Source organism: Octopus bimaculoides, chromosome 25, assembly GCF_046866305.1.
Source record: "Octopus bimaculoides isolate indiv1 chromosome 25, ASM4686630v1, whole genome shotgun sequence".
NCBI lineage: Eukaryota > Metazoa > Mollusca > Cephalopoda > Octopoda > Octopodidae > Octopus > Octopus bimaculoides.
The window spans coordinates 20,936,132-20,954,120 of record NC_142952.1 but is presented as its reverse complement, the minus strand read 5'-3'; the positions used below and the strand labels follow the sequence as shown (position 1 = coordinate 20,954,120).

The following is a 17,989-nucleotide window of genomic DNA, read 5'->3' as shown; positions in this document are numbered from 1 at the left end:
TTATCACAAACCCTCCACTAACCTAAAATACATCAGCAAGTTCAGCAATCATCCAAATTCGGTAACAAGAAATTTAGTTAAGAACATTTCACTTAGACTATCCAATCTATCTACAAACGAAAATATTTTCAATAAGGAGGCTGAGTTTTACAACTCAACTTTATTAAAAGCAGGTTATAGAGAAAAAGTTAACTATATATATTCTACTTATGAAACCGATTTGAATAATAATAATAATAGTAATAATATAGATTTTAATTTAAACAATAACAACAAATACAATCATAATTTCCATCATAAATTCTTTAACGATAATAACCAACTAAACATTTATTCACGAAATAGGGGAAGTAACCGTCAGTTTAAACCCTTTATCATTGATAATAATAAACTAAAACTATATACAAATAATACTAGCAAATATTCTAAACCAGAATCTAATAAAAATGTCTGGATAATACTACCTTTTAGCAAAAGTGTAAAATCAAACTTGGTATCCCAGTTCCAAAACGCTATTAATAAGAATTTTCCAAAACATTCTCATTATTTCCCAGTTGTAAATACACACAGGGTTAGATTCGGTTTCTCTAACACGAAGAACATCTCACAGATAATATCCGCACATAAGTGCCCCTGGACTGGTTCTTGTGCGGGTGGCACATGAGATGCACCATTTTGAGCGTGGCCGTTGCCAGTACCGCCTGACTGGCTCCCGTAGGATTTTCGAGCGAGATCGTTGCCAGTGCCCCTGGACTGGCTTGTGCGGGTGGCACATAAAAGACACCATTTCGAGCGTGGCCGTTTTCGTGCGGGTGACACGTAAAAGCACCCACTACACTCTGAGTGGTTGGCGTTAGGAAGGGCATCCAGCTGTAGAAACTCTGCCAAATTAGACTGGAGCCTGGTGTTGCCACCCGGTTTCACCAGTCCTCAGTCAAATCGTCCAACCCATGCTAGCATGGAAAGCGGACGTTAAACGATGATGATGAATATGAGGCTTCTACATCCGCTAGAGAGTTCCAACAGTAATAACATTAAGCCAGACATTATTAACCCTTACCATAATAACAATAACAGCACTAATAATAATATAAGGAACAATAATTATAACACGATACATAATAGTAATAGTCACAACAACAAAATCATGATTTCTGAAGTTAATAGCAAAAGAATTAGTTTTTTAAGTGATAATGCCAAATTCAAAAACACTATTTATCAATGCCAAGTTAGTACTCCTACAAATATTTACTTTTATGTTGGATCGTCTTCTTCACCAATATCCACCAGAATATCTAATCATTTCTCAACCTTTAGAGATAGAAACAAACGTAATACCACGAGCCTTAGCAAACTAATCTGGGAACTTAAAGATAAGAACATAAAATTTAAACTAGACTGGCTAATTCTTTCTATTTCTAGGCCATATGAAAAGGGTGGAAAATTCTGCTCTTTATGTAATAACGAACTGTACTTTATTTTATTTTCAAAGAATAAACTGGTAAACACGTTCATAGAAAATTCTTACAGATGTAAACATTGGCAGCAACATGTATTTTCAGCATTTAAATAACAATCACTTTTTCATAAAACGCTATCGCATTAACCCGTAATACATGAGTTCCTCAAATAGTTCTAGTATAACATGTCATTAACTCTCTCATATGTTAGAAGATAAAAATTGATTACGATTGACATAATCTATCTAAACATTCTTTATTTATTAACCTAAATTAGAACACATATAAAATCTTTGAAAATAAAAAAGCGCATAATTTTTGGTTTATTTCATAGTAAAATCCACCCATAATAATTACATAATATGCAATGCTTTATTAACCTTACTTCTTCTTTTCCATACTTAATTATACCTCAATATCATTATTTTACGACTTCCAATTTATTCACCAATTAGCTTAGCAATAATAAGAGTTATTATGTTCCTGGCTTTTTAAATGAGAGTTCTCTAAATCTACGATCATAATTCATCATTTCAGCATTCCTAGAAACATCTTTAATTTCTATCATTCATAGTTTAAATATTTATTCTCGTAACAAAACATATCCCAATCATTTTAATATCTCATTATTTGATGAAAAATTTACTGGTCAGCATAATATATTGTGATTTTCAAATCTCGATAAAACTTTTACACTAACAAATATGTTACGGAATTACTGTAGTAAACCTAATTTATAATTTTGACTTTGTCTTCTTAAGCAAGATTTACTCTTTAAACCCCTAATTCAGCCCAACTTTTCTAGCATATAATAATAAAGTAATCATTTCATGTGAATTAATGGACAACCCATTAACTTTATTATTCTTTAATTCATTAATTAATTTTCATTCATTTAACATCTCATTCACTTATATATGAATTACCTTCAGATGAGTATCTATATAAATTCATGTAACAACAAATACATAAAAAATATATATGTATGTATAATGGTACGTGTATAAGTGTTTATATATACACGTGTATCTGTGGGAGAGTGTGTGTATATATATTCATGTTTCTGTATGAAACTAGATGTGTTTGTATAGATTTTGGTGTACATATATGTATTTTTATTTAATTTTTTTTTTTTTTGCTATTTTTTATAAAAAATATATAAATATGCATCTATGTATGCTTAATTGGATGTATGTATACTTTTGTGCACAGATATATTTATGCCAATTTTTTTATATATATTCATATATGAGTGTATTTGTGAATATGTATGGGTGTGTATATATATATATATGTGTATATATGTATGTATGTGTGTATGTATATATATGTATGCATGTATATGTATGTGTGTGTGTATTTGTGTATATATATGTGTGTGTATATGTATGTTTATAGGCGTAGATGCATATATATGTGTATGTGTATGTTTGTTTTTATGTATATATGAGTATCGATGTGTATATATGTGTATGTGTGTACATGTATATATGTGTGTATGTGTAGATGTATATGTATATATGTGTATATATATATATATATATATATATATATATGTATGTATATATATATACATATGTATATGAGTATGTGTTTGTATTGATATTTTGATATGTATATATATATATATATATGTGTGTGTGTGTTCGTATGTATATGTGAGTGTGAGTTTTGACGTGGGTGTGTATATAGATATGCATATATGAACTTATTGGTGAAAATGTAGGTCTGTTTGTGTATATATATGCGCATACACATAAGTATAAGTGTTTATATACATTCATCTCAATATTTTCATAGAAACACCGTATTAACCCCATTTATAATGCCTTTTTATTACATAAAATTCCTTTCCAAAAAAATTTTTTTATTGTATTTATATCATCCCATCTACTCTAAAATCTACATTCTGAATTTTCCTTCCCTCTCTCTCTCTCTTTCTCTTTTTTTTTTTTTCTCTTCCTTCCTTTCTTGTCCTAAGTACTATCTGGTAGCGTCCACATCTCTAACGGTTTTTTCAAATGAATTACGTTATAACTTTATCCAACTATAGTTCTCATACTCGGTCATAATGTCTTACGTCTAAGATGATCCCCATACATTTCCCTGAGGAGAAGTTTACATTTTTAACATCGACGATTCCTATGGATCACATAAATTGTAATTCTTCGAAACATATGTCGGAATAAAGTATGCAGTTATAACATGCGTTCACTCCATTCCTTAAATTTATATATATTCAAATACCCAAAATATCAAGGAGTTTCTGCCTCAAAAACAGGAATTACACCACAGTTATTTTGTGATTTTTGCTACCCTGGTTTCTATTAACCCATTTATTCTATCCGAATTATTATTAATTAGGATAAAATAAATACATATAATTTATATATATATTATATCTATGTAAGTACACACATACATAAAACACATATCTCTTTGTCTGATTTGACAATTTTTTCATATTTATAGTTTTTTTTTTAAAATAATTTTTGCTTTTTTACTTTTCTTCTTTCATTATAATCCATCCTTACTCTCTGTTTTATTTAACTATTGTTTACTTTTCTTCTTTCCATTTTCAAAACGAAATATGAGTAATGAAAATGTACATTAGTAAGGCACTAAGTAATCCTGAGGCAGGCAATGTACCTATCCAAGCTAAAACAATGTTGCGAAATAGTGACCAGTCCACATTCTCTTTGGAACGAACCCTTCCCACAAACACTACAGAACCAACTTTGCAGTGTGTTGTACTGATTGGTATACCAATGTTGGAGGCAACAAGCACTGTTAGGGCAGATCCAATTTCAATGCAGAATCCACTGAAAAGATAAAAAAGAACATGTATAAGGGATTACAAACATATATATATATATAAAATCTCTGAACAAGGTATAAACAGTAACTGCACGACAACGTGAAGTATATTTGCCACTTAAATGCAGCTAAACCCTAAGGGTGAATGTTACTGTTGCTTTTAGCCCCAGGAGAACATCTCCTCCAGCTGGCTATTGACACACATCTGTGCTCTGACAGGTTTAGCCGCATTTAAGTGGGAAATAAACTTCACGTTATATATATATATATATATATATATATATATATATGCATTTAATGAGGCTCTTGCATTTAATGAGGCTGCAAAGAGAGAGACTTGGAGACGCCACTATGAAAGGTTGCTAAATGAAGAGAATAAATGGGAGAAAGAGAGTCTGCCAAATGTCAACTCAACAGAGGGACCAAATTAACAGTAACTTGGTAGATAAAGCACTTAAGGGTATGAAGACAGGGAAAGTCCCCAGCCCATCAGGAATCATCGCAGAGATGATTGAAATATCTGGCGGTCTAGTCATCTGTATAGTCAATCAGGTGATACATGAAGGAGTCCTACTCAATGACTGGTGTAGCAACATCACAATCAAATGCTACAAAGATAAAGGTGATGCTTTAGATACAAATAATTACAGAGGTATCAAGTTGTTGGATCAGGTAATGAAGGTCACGGAGAGGGTCATAGCCCAACTAATTAGGGAGAGAGTCAGTTTAGATGAGATGCAATTTGGGTTCGTGCCAGCGAGAAACACCACTGATGCTATATTTCTGGTAAGACAGCTGCAGGAGAAATACCTAGCCAAGGATAAACCTCTGTACCTGGCTTTCGTTGACATGGAGAAAGCCTCTGTCAGGGTCTCCTCAATCCCTTATCCAGTGGTCAATGCGGAAACTAGATTGATGAGTGATTAGTGAGAGCTGTACAAGCCATGTACATGGATGCTGTCAGTAAGATGAGGGTTGGCAATGAGTATAGTGAAGAATTATGGGTAGGGTAGGGGTCCATCAAAGTCCTCAGCCCCTCCTATCCATCATAGTCTTCCAGGCAATAACTGAGGAATTCAAGACATGATACCCCTGGGAGCTCCTCTATGTTGATGACCTTGTTCTAATAACTGAGTCACTATCAGGATTAGAGGAGACGTTTCAGGTGTGGAAGCAAGGTCTAGAATTGAAGGGCCGTAGAGTCAATCTAGCAAAAACCAAAGTTTTAGTAAGTAGGAAGGTAGACAAATCACAAATCCCTTCAAGTAGATGGCCCTGCTTGATCTGTAGAAAAGGAGTAGGTAGAAACTCCATTAGATGTACCCAGTGTAAGTTATGGACACATAAGAGGTGCAGCAATATCTAAGGAAGGCTAATTGAGAGGATAGTTATTGTGTGTGGTAGATGCACAGGGGCACATAACCGACCCATTTAAGAGTACTCTTCAATCATTGGGCAATATGTTGTGCTTAAGAAGACCTGTTGAGCCAAGTGAAATCAATGTCATGGCTGATGCCAGTACCAACAGAGCATCATGACAGTGGAGGCAAATGCACAGACACATACATGCATGTAGACATGCACATAAAGATAGATGGACATGTAGGAATTTGTTTGGCCTTGCCTGCGATTCAAAACCAAACCCACCCGCTTGTTGCTTGTTAAGCAAGTAGGAAATCCTTTGTTTGCATCTCCATACCAGATGATTAATGGGAAACTCTTAACCGCCAAGTCAAGAGTTTCCTTGTGCTGGTCAAGGAAAAGTCAGTCCTTTGTTTGGGATTTGACCTACATTTGGCCATAGATATATAACAGAGGCCATTTTCTTCCTTGATCTCTTTTGTGTCAGCCATGACAAGGAGCAACACTTCCCTTCATCCTTCACTCGCCATACGAATATAAGCTTTTGGCTGATATCAAGAAAGGACAATGGCACTTTTATCCTTTCTTCCACTCTTGTCAGCACAATGCAAGATCTACTCTTTCTATCTCTATTAGTAAGAAGCAACTTCCACACTAGCAACTATCAACCAGCGGCTGAACCTTTTGTCACTGTCGACTATGGTTACTGCTGTCTTACTAACCACTTGCCAGGCAAATAAAAATGTAATTAATATTCCTTCCTTTTTGGTGTTATCCTTCAATGTTCTTCACAGGTTTTTCCATCATGAGAACCTCAAGTGTTACAGCTACCTGCTACATTTGGTAGTCAGCTACAGTATACCAACCCAAAACACAAGCCGCTATAATTGGTGAATCCAATGTGATTCTACATGTTCCATAGCCGTTACAGACAGACAGACAGATAGAGAGAGAGAGAGAGAGATTGAAATGCTCATGAGAAAAGTGGAAATATCAATATTTATGTGCACATACAAACACATGCTAACACACACACACTGACACATAATGCAACAGACTCCCATACAGTTACTATCTACTGATTCCTCTCACAAGACGTTAGTCAACCCAAAGATGAAATATTGTAAGAGAGAGACAGTCTAAAATCACATGATTATGAAGTAAGTTCCATACACACACAGCCATGCTTGTATCTAAATAGATGAAATACTTTTAAAAACTAATTTTACAAACCTGGAAGGTGTTATTTTTGTTAAATCTTCACCCATTGTTTTAATCACTCGGCGACCCCAAATCCAAAGTCCAAGGGAAATTCCACAGCCACCATAAAACAGAATCCAAAGAGGGGTCGGTGCTGCTTGCAATACACTCTTATCTCGTGCTATTACCCATAATGCAACTATTGGGCCAATAGCATTGCTGAAATAAGAAACGTATCATCAGTAAAGTAAGAAAAATAATAAAGACAATGCAAACCAACGAGGGATCCTCTACATGGTTGCTTGATATGCTAGTTATGATAGCCAAATCTCCCTTAACCCTTTAGCATTTAATTCAGACATATCCAGCCAAAATGCTCTCCCTGTTTTATGCTCAAACTGGCTAGATCTGGCATTTCACATCTACTTTACAATGTCATTCTAAAAATAAATAATCACATCATCAAAATCTCAAAGCTATGGGATAATGCATGATTAATTCAAAACAATGTGAATAAATAAGTATTACATTTGACAGAGTAACCTGAATGCTAAAGAGTTAAACTTAACCCTTCAGTCTTAAAAACATTGGGACACAATGTTTCTGGGTTCTCACTGCAATTTGAGCAGAACAAACAACACTAGGACTTTTTACTGGTAGAAATAGCATCATTCATTTTCTTGTCAATGCTTTCATCTCTTGCCAATACTCATCAGTAAAGTTACACACACACAATCTTTGTTTATATGGCTTTAACCCTTTGGTATTTAATCTGGCTATAACCGGCCAGTTTCTACCATGTTTTATGTTAAAACTGACCAGATTTAGCCTCTCACACCTACCCTACAATGTCATTCTAAAAATATACAAACACACCATTGAAATTTCAAAACTTTGAGAAAATGCATGATTAATTCAAAATAATATGAATAGATAAGTATTACATCTGACAAAGAAATTTGGATGCTAAAGGGTTAATCTCCAAAATCCCACTCCTTGGTTGATTCAAGGTGCTGTGCAGTGAATCAAACCTGAAATCAGGTTTGAGAAGCAAACTTCTTAATCATTCAGCTTTGTTCCTCCAACACAATGCAAAAATAAAAATGATGCTTACCTTACATCATTGCCACCATGAGCAAAAGAACCAAAAACAGCAGTAAGAATTTGTAGGAAAGAAAAGAGTTGAACAGTTTCAGGAGAATCTTGTACAAGCTGACGAGCTTTTATTTTCTGTAAATAAAAAGATAAAATAAAAGAGAATTAAGAAAATATTTATTGATTTATTTACTAGGCATGGTAAGAAGCTTGCTTCCCACCCATATGGTTCCAGGTTCAGTCTTAATGTGTGGCACCTTAGCCAAGTGCCTTTTGCTATAACCTTGGGCTAATGAAACATTTTGAGTAGATTTAGTAGATGGAAACTGAAAGAAGCCTGTTGTGTGTATGTATATGTATATTATATATGTGTGTGTAAGTGTATTTGTGTCTATGTTTCTCCCCTTCACCACAACTTGGCAACTGTTAATGGTGTGTTTATGCCCCCATAACTTATTGGTTTGGCAAAAGAAACTGATATAATAAGTACCAGGCTTATAAAAATAAGCACTGGGGGTTGTTTCACTTAACTACAAGAAACTCTTCATGGTGGTACCCCGCATGGCCACAATCTAATGACTGAAACATGTAAAAGACAAAAGATAAAAGTTTAGCACTGTTGTATCATCAACTACACCATGGGGGCATATGGAGGTGTTCAGACAGAGGCAATATGTTGGATGAGAGTAGCTGCAGTGCTCCATCGAATCTAGCTCTTATTGGTGGCATCAAGAAGCTGTAGAATATTGTGGATTCAACCTGGAGCAAACTTCTTACAACACACTTATGGCTTGAACAAATCTTGAGGAGAAATTTATAACTGATTTAATCATACACATACACACAAGTGTTTATTTCAATATAGTCCAAGAAAAGCTAAAAGATTCACTCAATTCAGCATACACACTCTCCTCATTCCTCATTTCAAGTAACTTATTATCCAAAATCCTGGAAAGATGAAAGCAATGCCACCACATGTTATTTATTACTCATTATTTCAAGTTCTTATCATAACAATGGGAGGATGAAAGAGAGATTTATTCACACAAGTGAAATCATAGTTGTGGCTGGTGCCAGTGACACATAAAAGGCACCCACTACACTCTTGGAGTGGTTAGCATCAGGAAGGGCATCCAGCCATAGAAACCAAGCCAAAATCAGACTGGAGCCTGGTGCAGCTCTTTGGCTTACCAGTTCCAATCAAACCATCCAACTCATGTCAGCTTGGAAAATAAACGTTAAATGATGATGATGCTCTCTTTCATGCTCATTTCCCTTTTCATCCTCTGGAGAGACAAGAAAGACTCAATCTCTCACTCAAACACACACACACACATACATGTGCACGCAACACATGCACACACAACAACGCACACATCACAAACTCTTGTCCATCTCAACTATTATTATATCAACAACTCTAGAAAGAATGAAACACAAATCCACTCCTCCTCCCCCATCTGTAAACACTCTCCTCACAACTCAAGGATCATTAAAATATAAACTTAAAATTTCAAGTATCTATTTCAGTACCCCCTGGATGAATGAAAAACAGACTTAGTGCCCTTCCATTTTCTCTTTCTCCGTTTATTACTACAACCCTGAAGTTGGTTGAAAAACAAACTCAGTTCTGGTGGAGTAAATGAAATTAAATACTCCAAGGTATATTTAGACCAATTTTATTGTTTGATACTCCACTGCCTTAGATAATAACAAACTATTGATATATTTGTAGTAGTAGTAGTAGTAGTAGTAGTAGTAGTAGTAGTAGTAGTAGTAATTATTGTGTCAACCTTTTGTGTCAACTTTGACACACAAAATACAACTATAAAGGTAGTAGTAGTGGCAGCAGAAATGGTAGTAGTAGCAGCAGTAGTAGTAGTACCAACAGCTGTTCCCTTCCTTCAACATGTGCTATGAAATGGTTACATAAATATGGAATCTCAAATCATGTTAGATGCTAACATTAAGTTATGATAAAATGGGAAAGCACTAGAGACTAGATGGATAGATAACAACTCACGGAAACTAAGGATTGAAGGGAAGGAAATTACTCAGGCACCATCTGCACAAAAAGTAAGTTAAGTTGGTGACATAATATTTAATGTAGAGAAGGCACACTATAGGCTTGTGCAAGTGTTTTCTACTGTAGCCATAGGCTGACCAAAGCCTTTTGAGTGGATCTGGTAGGCAGAATTTGAAAGAAGCCTACTGTGAATACATGTGTGTGTACCCTTGTCCATGTAAAGGTTCTAAATGATCATCCCCATCATAACAGTGATGTTGTTCATTTCTGTGAAATTATGCCTGGCCATAATGGAGTGTTACCTTGCCTGAGAAACAGGTGAAGGTTGGCAATAGGAAAGGCATATGGATGCACAAAAATCTACTTCAACAAATTCCATCAGAAACATGGAAAAGTGGATATTAAATGATGATAGAGGAAAGTGGGCAGACTGGTTTCTAAAGTAGTGAGGAGCAGTAAATATAAGCGAAATGATTGATTAAATTGTCTGAATGATGTCTAATCACACTTGGGACATCCATAAGCAATGTTGCTAACATTTACCTGCAACAAACTGGTTATAATTCTACAATGTACAAATTATTTTTTTTATACAATTCCTAATATTTAGCAATTAAACATAAAATAGGATTAAAAAAAAAAAACTGAATAGCTACAAAGGTCAAGTAGAATAAAATAGGAAGCAAAGTGGTCCATAAGTAAAATATATATATACACACATATATATATATTAGGTTATCCTATAAATAATGTGGTTTTTTCAATTGCATGAACTTAACATCAGAAGGGGACAGGATAAACTACTTGCATCAACTTTCTATAAAAGCAGGTAGTAATTTTACCATAGTACTTATTCTTAGTTCGATTTTAACAGTTATTTTTTCAAAGCTATCATGGAAGTGACAAAGGTGCTGATTCAGCATATTTTGCTTTATGAGTTCAATAAAGCAACAATGCAATGGAAAGTGCAGTGTATGGGGATCAAACAATAAGCGTAAGCCAGTGTGAATGGCATTTCCAGAAATTCCAAGCCAGAATCAACAGCCTAGAAGAGGAACCTTGTCCGGGAAGATCTGCAGAGCTTGACGAGGACATCCTGCAAACTCTGGTGAAACAAAATCCCATCGTAAGTGTTGAGGAACTAGCAGAAAAGCTTGGATTTGGTCATTCACATCCTCTTCTGATATATTGATGTAATTGATGGTTGTTTCTTTTCCGAATAGATTCATTACATTGAAAACACTTCGGAATTGTTTATTTAGTGCTTCACTTATCTTCCTCAGGTATGCAGTTAGTGAGCCGATTTTACCAAATAGTGGCCCTATCTTATAGCATACTGAAGCAGACTACTTTGCCAACATGTAGAAGGCTTTAGGATTTCTTTTTATATTTTCAATTGCGCAGGTTTCTCTTTCTTTTTCATGGGAGATTTTGAATTTATTTTCAATCTCGAAGAGTTCCTCTGTCAGGTGTGATTTCACACGGTCATTGAGGTGTCTGTTTAAACAATTCGAGATCTTTATTCTCTGCCACATGAGTATTCTCCTGTCTCAGGGAATGATGTTTTTGTGTGTATTGGCTCCCTTCTCTGGGACATATTTAATGCATATGGCTCGCATTAGTGACATGAATTTATTGAGTTTCATATCTATGTCTTGCATAGAGAGGCTTTTAAGCCAGTCCTGCTAGAGTATCTGTTTTTCAAGTGACTTCCAGTCAGCCTTATAGAAATTTAGGCTGGATAGGGTTTGAGCGCCATCTGTGCAGAGTTAATCTTTAGGTAATTCCGAGCCATATAGTCAGTTATATCATGTTATGGTCTGAGAAAATTGTCGGTGTTATATTTACTTAGTGGATAATTTCCACATTGTTTGTAAAGCAGAGGTCCAGGATATTTTTGTGCCTAGTTGGAGAGAGTATGATTTACTCCATAAATAGCATTTTCGTAAGATCAAGTAGAGATTCTGCTTGATTGCGCTCTTTGTGCATCATTCCTGGGGTTATTTTGTTTTAGGCCACTTGATGTTAGGGAAGTTGAAGTTACACATCAGGAATATAGTAGTATATTGATCCAATTGTGTTAGTACTTCCTTTATTGCACTGAGGCTTTCCTCAAATTTTCCATCATTATTTGAGGCATCAGGTGAGTGATATAGTGTGCATACCATTATATCAAGTTGCTTTAAATGTACTATGAGTGTGTCACACACTGAGTTCAAGTTCGATAACAGGGTTAATGGTGTTCTTGGATAAACATTGCAGCTCCACTGTGACTTCTTTTTCTTCTGTCTGTATAGAAAATAGAATACATTGGTATGTGTATCTCTGCTCTCTGCTTCGTTTATGTCTGCAAATAGATGTGTTTCTGTAAGTGCAATGCATACAACTTGATTACATGTAGAAAGATTCTTCAGGTGTGCAATTTTGCATTTGCTGTTTTTCTGTAGCAGGCCTCTTATACTTATTTGTAGAAATGGTGTTGGTGTTGGTGTGATGGGTGGCTTGGTGGCCAACTGGGGTCCATCAATTGTGGCGGTCATGTCTGCTCAGCTTTGTCTGTAGCCATGACAACAGTTGCACTATTTCCTGTGCCACACTTAAAAAAATGTTGCTGCTCAACCGCTGCAGCTTGTACTATATCTGCATATGACTTCTATCTGGCCTTCTTTTCTGCAGTTTTGTACTGGGATATAGATTTTTCCAATTATGGTTGTTTCATTGATTGGGTGAGTGGTGGATTCACTGGGTGCGCAAAGCGGCAGTTTGTCCCACTTCCTCCATGCTAGCAGACACCATTTTTGTGGAACTTACAGATAGACCTTTTTCTCTGAGAGGATTTGATCTGTGTTTTTATTTTAGAACCGTTTTCACTTGGCTTTCGTCTGGTTTCTTCTTTTTCTGCTTCTACATTTGCTGCTTTGGGGGAAGTGTTGGGACTGTGGTTGTTCATACATTTCTCATTTTCTTCCTTTTTATCTTTGGTGTCAAATATAATATTTGAGACATGTATCAAAAGACTAATGGTTTCATAGGTTGTTTTCATAACTCTAGACTGTATGGTCTTCAAATATTTGTTTGCTATTTTGTTTACTTCTGCTAATTCTAATTTACCAGGCTCATTACTTATAATGGTGCTGTATGGCCAATCATTCAAATTAAGGTTGTGGACCTATTGAAACATACCATCCCAGGTAACTTTCACAAGTTTTTGTTGTTCTTCTGTTTGTACAGCTTAGTTATGGATTTCAGTTACATTGATGGTATGTTGTTTACTGTTAGATTTAGCTGACCATTCCATCTGTCTATCACTGGAAATGGGATGATTATTTTCAATGACTGGCTTTATAGTGCCAGTCTGATTTGAATCAGATATTTCCATTAGATGTATCAATTTACATCTAGTGATACATTTTGCTTGTTCATTTAAATGTTTTGGGGAAAATCTAATTCCGGGTGTTTGGATTTCTACAAATTTTTTAGTCTTTGCATCTGGGGGTTAGATTGTATATATGCTTCATATGAATCTTTGTTAAGTTTGCAGGTCCATTGCATATAATGACTGTAGTCATGATTTGGTGAAAGGAGACTTGTACATTTAGCCATAATGATTTTATCGATTCACTGGTATTTGTTTTTCAAAATACACAATGATCTTTAAAAGTTTCAACAAAGTTTTGTCAGAATTAAATTTAAAGTCATTCGCAGCTTGAGTAATCTTTCCTTTCAGGTTGTTTTTAATTCTACAGTTGTACTTAAACGTACATATTGAGTTGTGTTTGTCTTTTTTGTAAACTGTTTTGAAATGTTACTGGACTTGTTTCTTTATGTGTGTATCATTACAACATTGTATTTACATAGATATGTCAAGATGTATGTATCATTTATACAGATACTAGTGTACCTGTGCCATCAGAAATGACAGCACGAAAATGATACAGGAAATAAAATTAAAATAAAAACATTACAACCTTTATCTCAGTAATTGCTTCAACCCCACGTTTCTAGTGGAAACCCTACCAGCAATGAGTTCACCTTGTTTTGGATGGTCTGCTTCAGTATTAATTCTTCCATTCTTCTCCTCGATATTCTCTCTCTTTCGATTTCTCTCCTTTGTGCTGCTTCCTCTTCTGTTTCATCTTGTTGCCTTTGCCATGCTTTCATTTAGATCTTCTCTCCGCTCTGCTGCTTGCTCTTCTGTTTCATCTTGGTGCTTTTGTGCTGCTCTCTCTCTCTTTGGATATCTCTCCTTTGTGCAATTAGGTGCTCCTTTTCATTTTGACATCTTCGAGAATATCTTCTCGCGTCTTGCGCTCGTCTCTCTTGTCTCACTTCTTGTCATTGACTTAATAACCTTAATGTATTGTTTAATCTTCTTGTGCCCAGTTCTTCCTGAATGAGACTGGCTGTTCTTCGCCTTTGTCTCTCTCTGGCTAACAGTCACCTTCCGTCTGATTCATTCTCCATAGCAGGTGGATGAGTATATTTAATACAACAGAACACAAGCTTCAAAACAAATGAGTATATTTGTGTGTGTGTGTACATGTTAGTTTGTTTATTTTTCTATACATAACCATATAAAGTCCAAAATTACACAGGATTACATTAATGGCATACACACAGAAACTTTTTTTTTTCCACCAACGTCTACATGTCTGTCTGTCTCTGTTTCTCTCACTCTCTTTATCACCTGAAACGGGAAAAGACCTTGAAGACAAACTTCACCATCTTGGCAAAATTCTTCATTCATAAATATTTACAAACATCACTGTATTGGCAAGTATTTGTAAATATTTCTAATTACCTTCCTTTTATATTTAGCTTTCTTTAAACAGACAATATTATCAAGCTTTCTTTCAATAGACAATATTTTAATTTTATGACTTAACAGTTGCTACTTATTTACTTATCTTATATTCTATTAACTTTGCAACTTTTTAAGCAGAAAAATCTTCCAGAACAGTCAAATATCCATAGAGATAGAGAAAAAATAAATTTGAGGTGCAAAAACCTTATTTACTTATTGTTATTACCAGAGAAAAATCAGCGTTCATCGAATAAAAATGAAAATGTTGTTGTTGAGAGAGAGTGAGTGAAAAAGAGAGAGAATGAGTGTGTGTGCGTCTGTAGATAGATAGAGAGAAAGCATGAGAGAAAGAGAGAGACAGTGTTCATTAATGAAGTAAAAAGGTTTTTGTTAAGAGAAAGAGTGAGAGACACTGTTTGATACCACTCCCTCTCTCATTGTTATTACTATTTTGTGTCTTCTCTTTTTATACTCTTACTTACACTGCTACTCCCTTATTGTGTTATTTTGGACAAACTTACAAACAAGCTTATCATTATAATAGATGCTGGAATATATGTAATGTTTAAAGCACTTCTTTTCCAAAATTTGGTATGTTGCCTTCATATGAGCAGTAATTATACATGTCCAAGTATTGGACTGACCAAAATGGTTGTTATGCTGTATATATGCATGCTATGGGACTCTTTCAGTTTCTGGCTACCAAATCCACTCACAAGGCTATGGTTGGCCTGGAGCTGTAATAGAAGATACTAGCCCAAAATTACGTATCTTAGATACACTATATTGGGAAAAATTCAGGATAATCACAGCTGAAAAATCATCATCATAGGTCTAGTCTGTTCAATTGGGGCCAACCTGAGATTAAAAACTAACAACAATCCATTCTCAACCCATAAAACAAAATTGAGGACATCACTCCACAACACTGGTCTGAGTTTTGATCCAGTTTCCTGGTGTTCTGATTCACTAAACTGCATCATATTCATTGCAATTTACAGAAAACAATGAGATAATTACCTCCACTTCACTAGTTGACAATGTTCTGGATCTTTTAGATGAACGGGAATCTGAAATGGATAAAATGATGCAATAATGAGAGGAGGGAAGTGAGGACAGAGGACAATTTAAGAAAGATTAGATCCAACTACTTCTACACATATACAAATACACAAAGGAACTGACACCTCATGTAGATATGTGTATGTGTTGGATAATTCTAGGGGTTTTCTATAACCACACAAACAGGTACATGTACCAACAGAGGATACACACAAATACATGTATATACAAACAGAAGATAGCAGACACAGTTGAGTTGTAAGGAAATTTGCTTCACAAGCACATAGTTATAGGCTCCATCATCTCACTGTGTGGCATCTTGCTCCGGCCAATAACATGTGAGTGTAATTTGGTAAATAGAAATTTTGGTAAAAAGACAGGGCAGAATTGTCAGTGAATTGGGCAAAATGCTTAGTAGTATTCATTTTGGTTTATTAAGTTCAAATTCTATAAAGGCTGACTTTGTATTTCATCCTTTCAGGATTAATGAAATAGGTGCCAGTTGAGCACTAGGATCAATGTAATCAGTTTAATCCCTCTCCTAAAATATGAAACTATATATGTACAACAACTACACAGTGCTGCCAACATTTAGAGAATGAGAGTTAATAATTCTAGCAGACATTTCAAAAGCTGCCAACAGACCTTATAATATCATTGGGACTGTTGACTTATTAAATTCTGGACCTAGGATTTACAGTTAGAATATTTTCAATGAAAGAGACTCAATAAAAACACAAGATATATAACAACAAAAATAAAACTAATGATAATGATGATGATTTCAAATTTTGGCACAAGATCAGCAAGTTAACCTCGACAGCATTTGAATGCAGAATGTAAAACTGGAAGAAATGGCACTAAGCATTTTGTTTGGTGTGTTAAAGATTTGCCAGCTTGCCCACTTCTTCATTAAATTTTGACACAATGCCAGCAATTTCAGAAGAAGGAGATTAGTTGATTAAACTGACCCCAGTACTTCACTGACACTATATTTTTATTGATTCTGAAAGGATGAAAGGCAAAGCTGACCTTGGTAAGATTTGAACTCTGAACTTAAAGAGCCAGAAGACATACCACAAGGGATTTTTCTGATGCTCTACCGAGCCTGCCAATCCACCAATAATTTCTGACACTGGTGTAAAGCCTTACATTTTGTGGAGGATGATAGTTGATTAAATCAGGCCAAATACTTGAGTGGTCTTTTAATGTAGATGTGTGAAAAGTAGAGCCAACCAACTTCAGTGAAATTTCAACTCAGAATATCAAGGGCTGTGACTAATACCACAAGGCATTTTGGCTAAGCTCTAATAATTCTGTCACTGCCATGGTGGTGGTGATGACGATGATGATGATGACAATATTAATATAAAACAAAAATAAAGCAAAGGGATAAAAAGAATTTTTAAAATGCAATATACCTGTAGTTTCATTAGTCTCCTCATTTCCATTTATTTTTATTAACAGAGATGCAGAACTACTTAAGTTCAGCACCTGTGTACTGGATACAGCTGGATCTAAAGCCTGCAAATAGAAAAAAAGGAAAAAAAACACATATATCTCTTGATTGATTGAAAATCTTTTACCATTTTTCTGTTGAGATACTCTGTGTTTTTCAGCCAGATTGGTATCAAAAGAGTTAAAGGAGAGAAATAAGTGTAGACTCATTGCTGTTGGCATTTTATTGGAACATTATATCAATTACTATGCTGAATTGCATCTAGTTCTCTACATAGTTTTGGGTTCACTGCTCTCCATAAATAATACTACACACAAACACATATATACATGTGCACATGTATATATGTATATACAAACGCATATATACATATATATAATATATATATCTGTATGTGTGTGTGTGTGTATATTTCAAATGTATACAAAACAAAAGACAAAGAATGGTGAGGAAACAACAAACAGGTGTATTAGTTTGATGCTCAGGAAGGAAGAATGGAAAAGTCTTTGATGTTTTGAGCCCATGCTCTTCCACAGAAAGGGATGAAAAGGAAAAAAATGGAGAGAAAAAACGAGTTAGGATTAACAGTCTAACATGATGAAATGCCCAGAAGAAAGAGGCTGAGTGAAGGGGAGATAACAGTGATCCGGCTGAACTGGAGTGCACAAGCACGTGTTTATATAAGAATAGTGCATGTGAGTGTG

At 35.0% G+C, this 17,989-nt stretch overlaps 1 protein-coding gene across 3 annotated transcripts in view; it reads right to left on the bottom strand.

Annotated features, from left to right (window-relative positions):
• Positions 1-3,898: 3,898 nt before the first annotated feature.
• The window catches only part of LOC106876782 (sodium-dependent phosphate transporter 1-A), a 312,083-nt gene continuing 297,992 nt past the window's right edge, over positions 3,899-17,989 (bottom strand). For all 3 annotated transcript variants that reach the window (XM_089341906.1, XM_052976433.2, XM_052976432.2), the window contains 5 exons: positions 17,248-17,350; positions 15,785-15,834; positions 7,954-8,069; positions 6,873-7,058; positions 3,899-4,282 (listed from right to left, as the gene is read on the bottom strand). In XM_089341906.1, the coding sequence (XP_089198032.1) occupies positions 4,039-4,282; positions 6,873-7,058; positions 7,954-8,069; positions 15,785-15,834; positions 17,248-17,350 (699 nt within the window). In that variant the 3' untranslated portion in view covers positions 3,899-4,038. The remainder of the gene's footprint in view (positions 4,283-6,872; positions 7,059-7,953; positions 8,070-15,784; positions 15,835-17,247; positions 17,351-17,989) is intronic.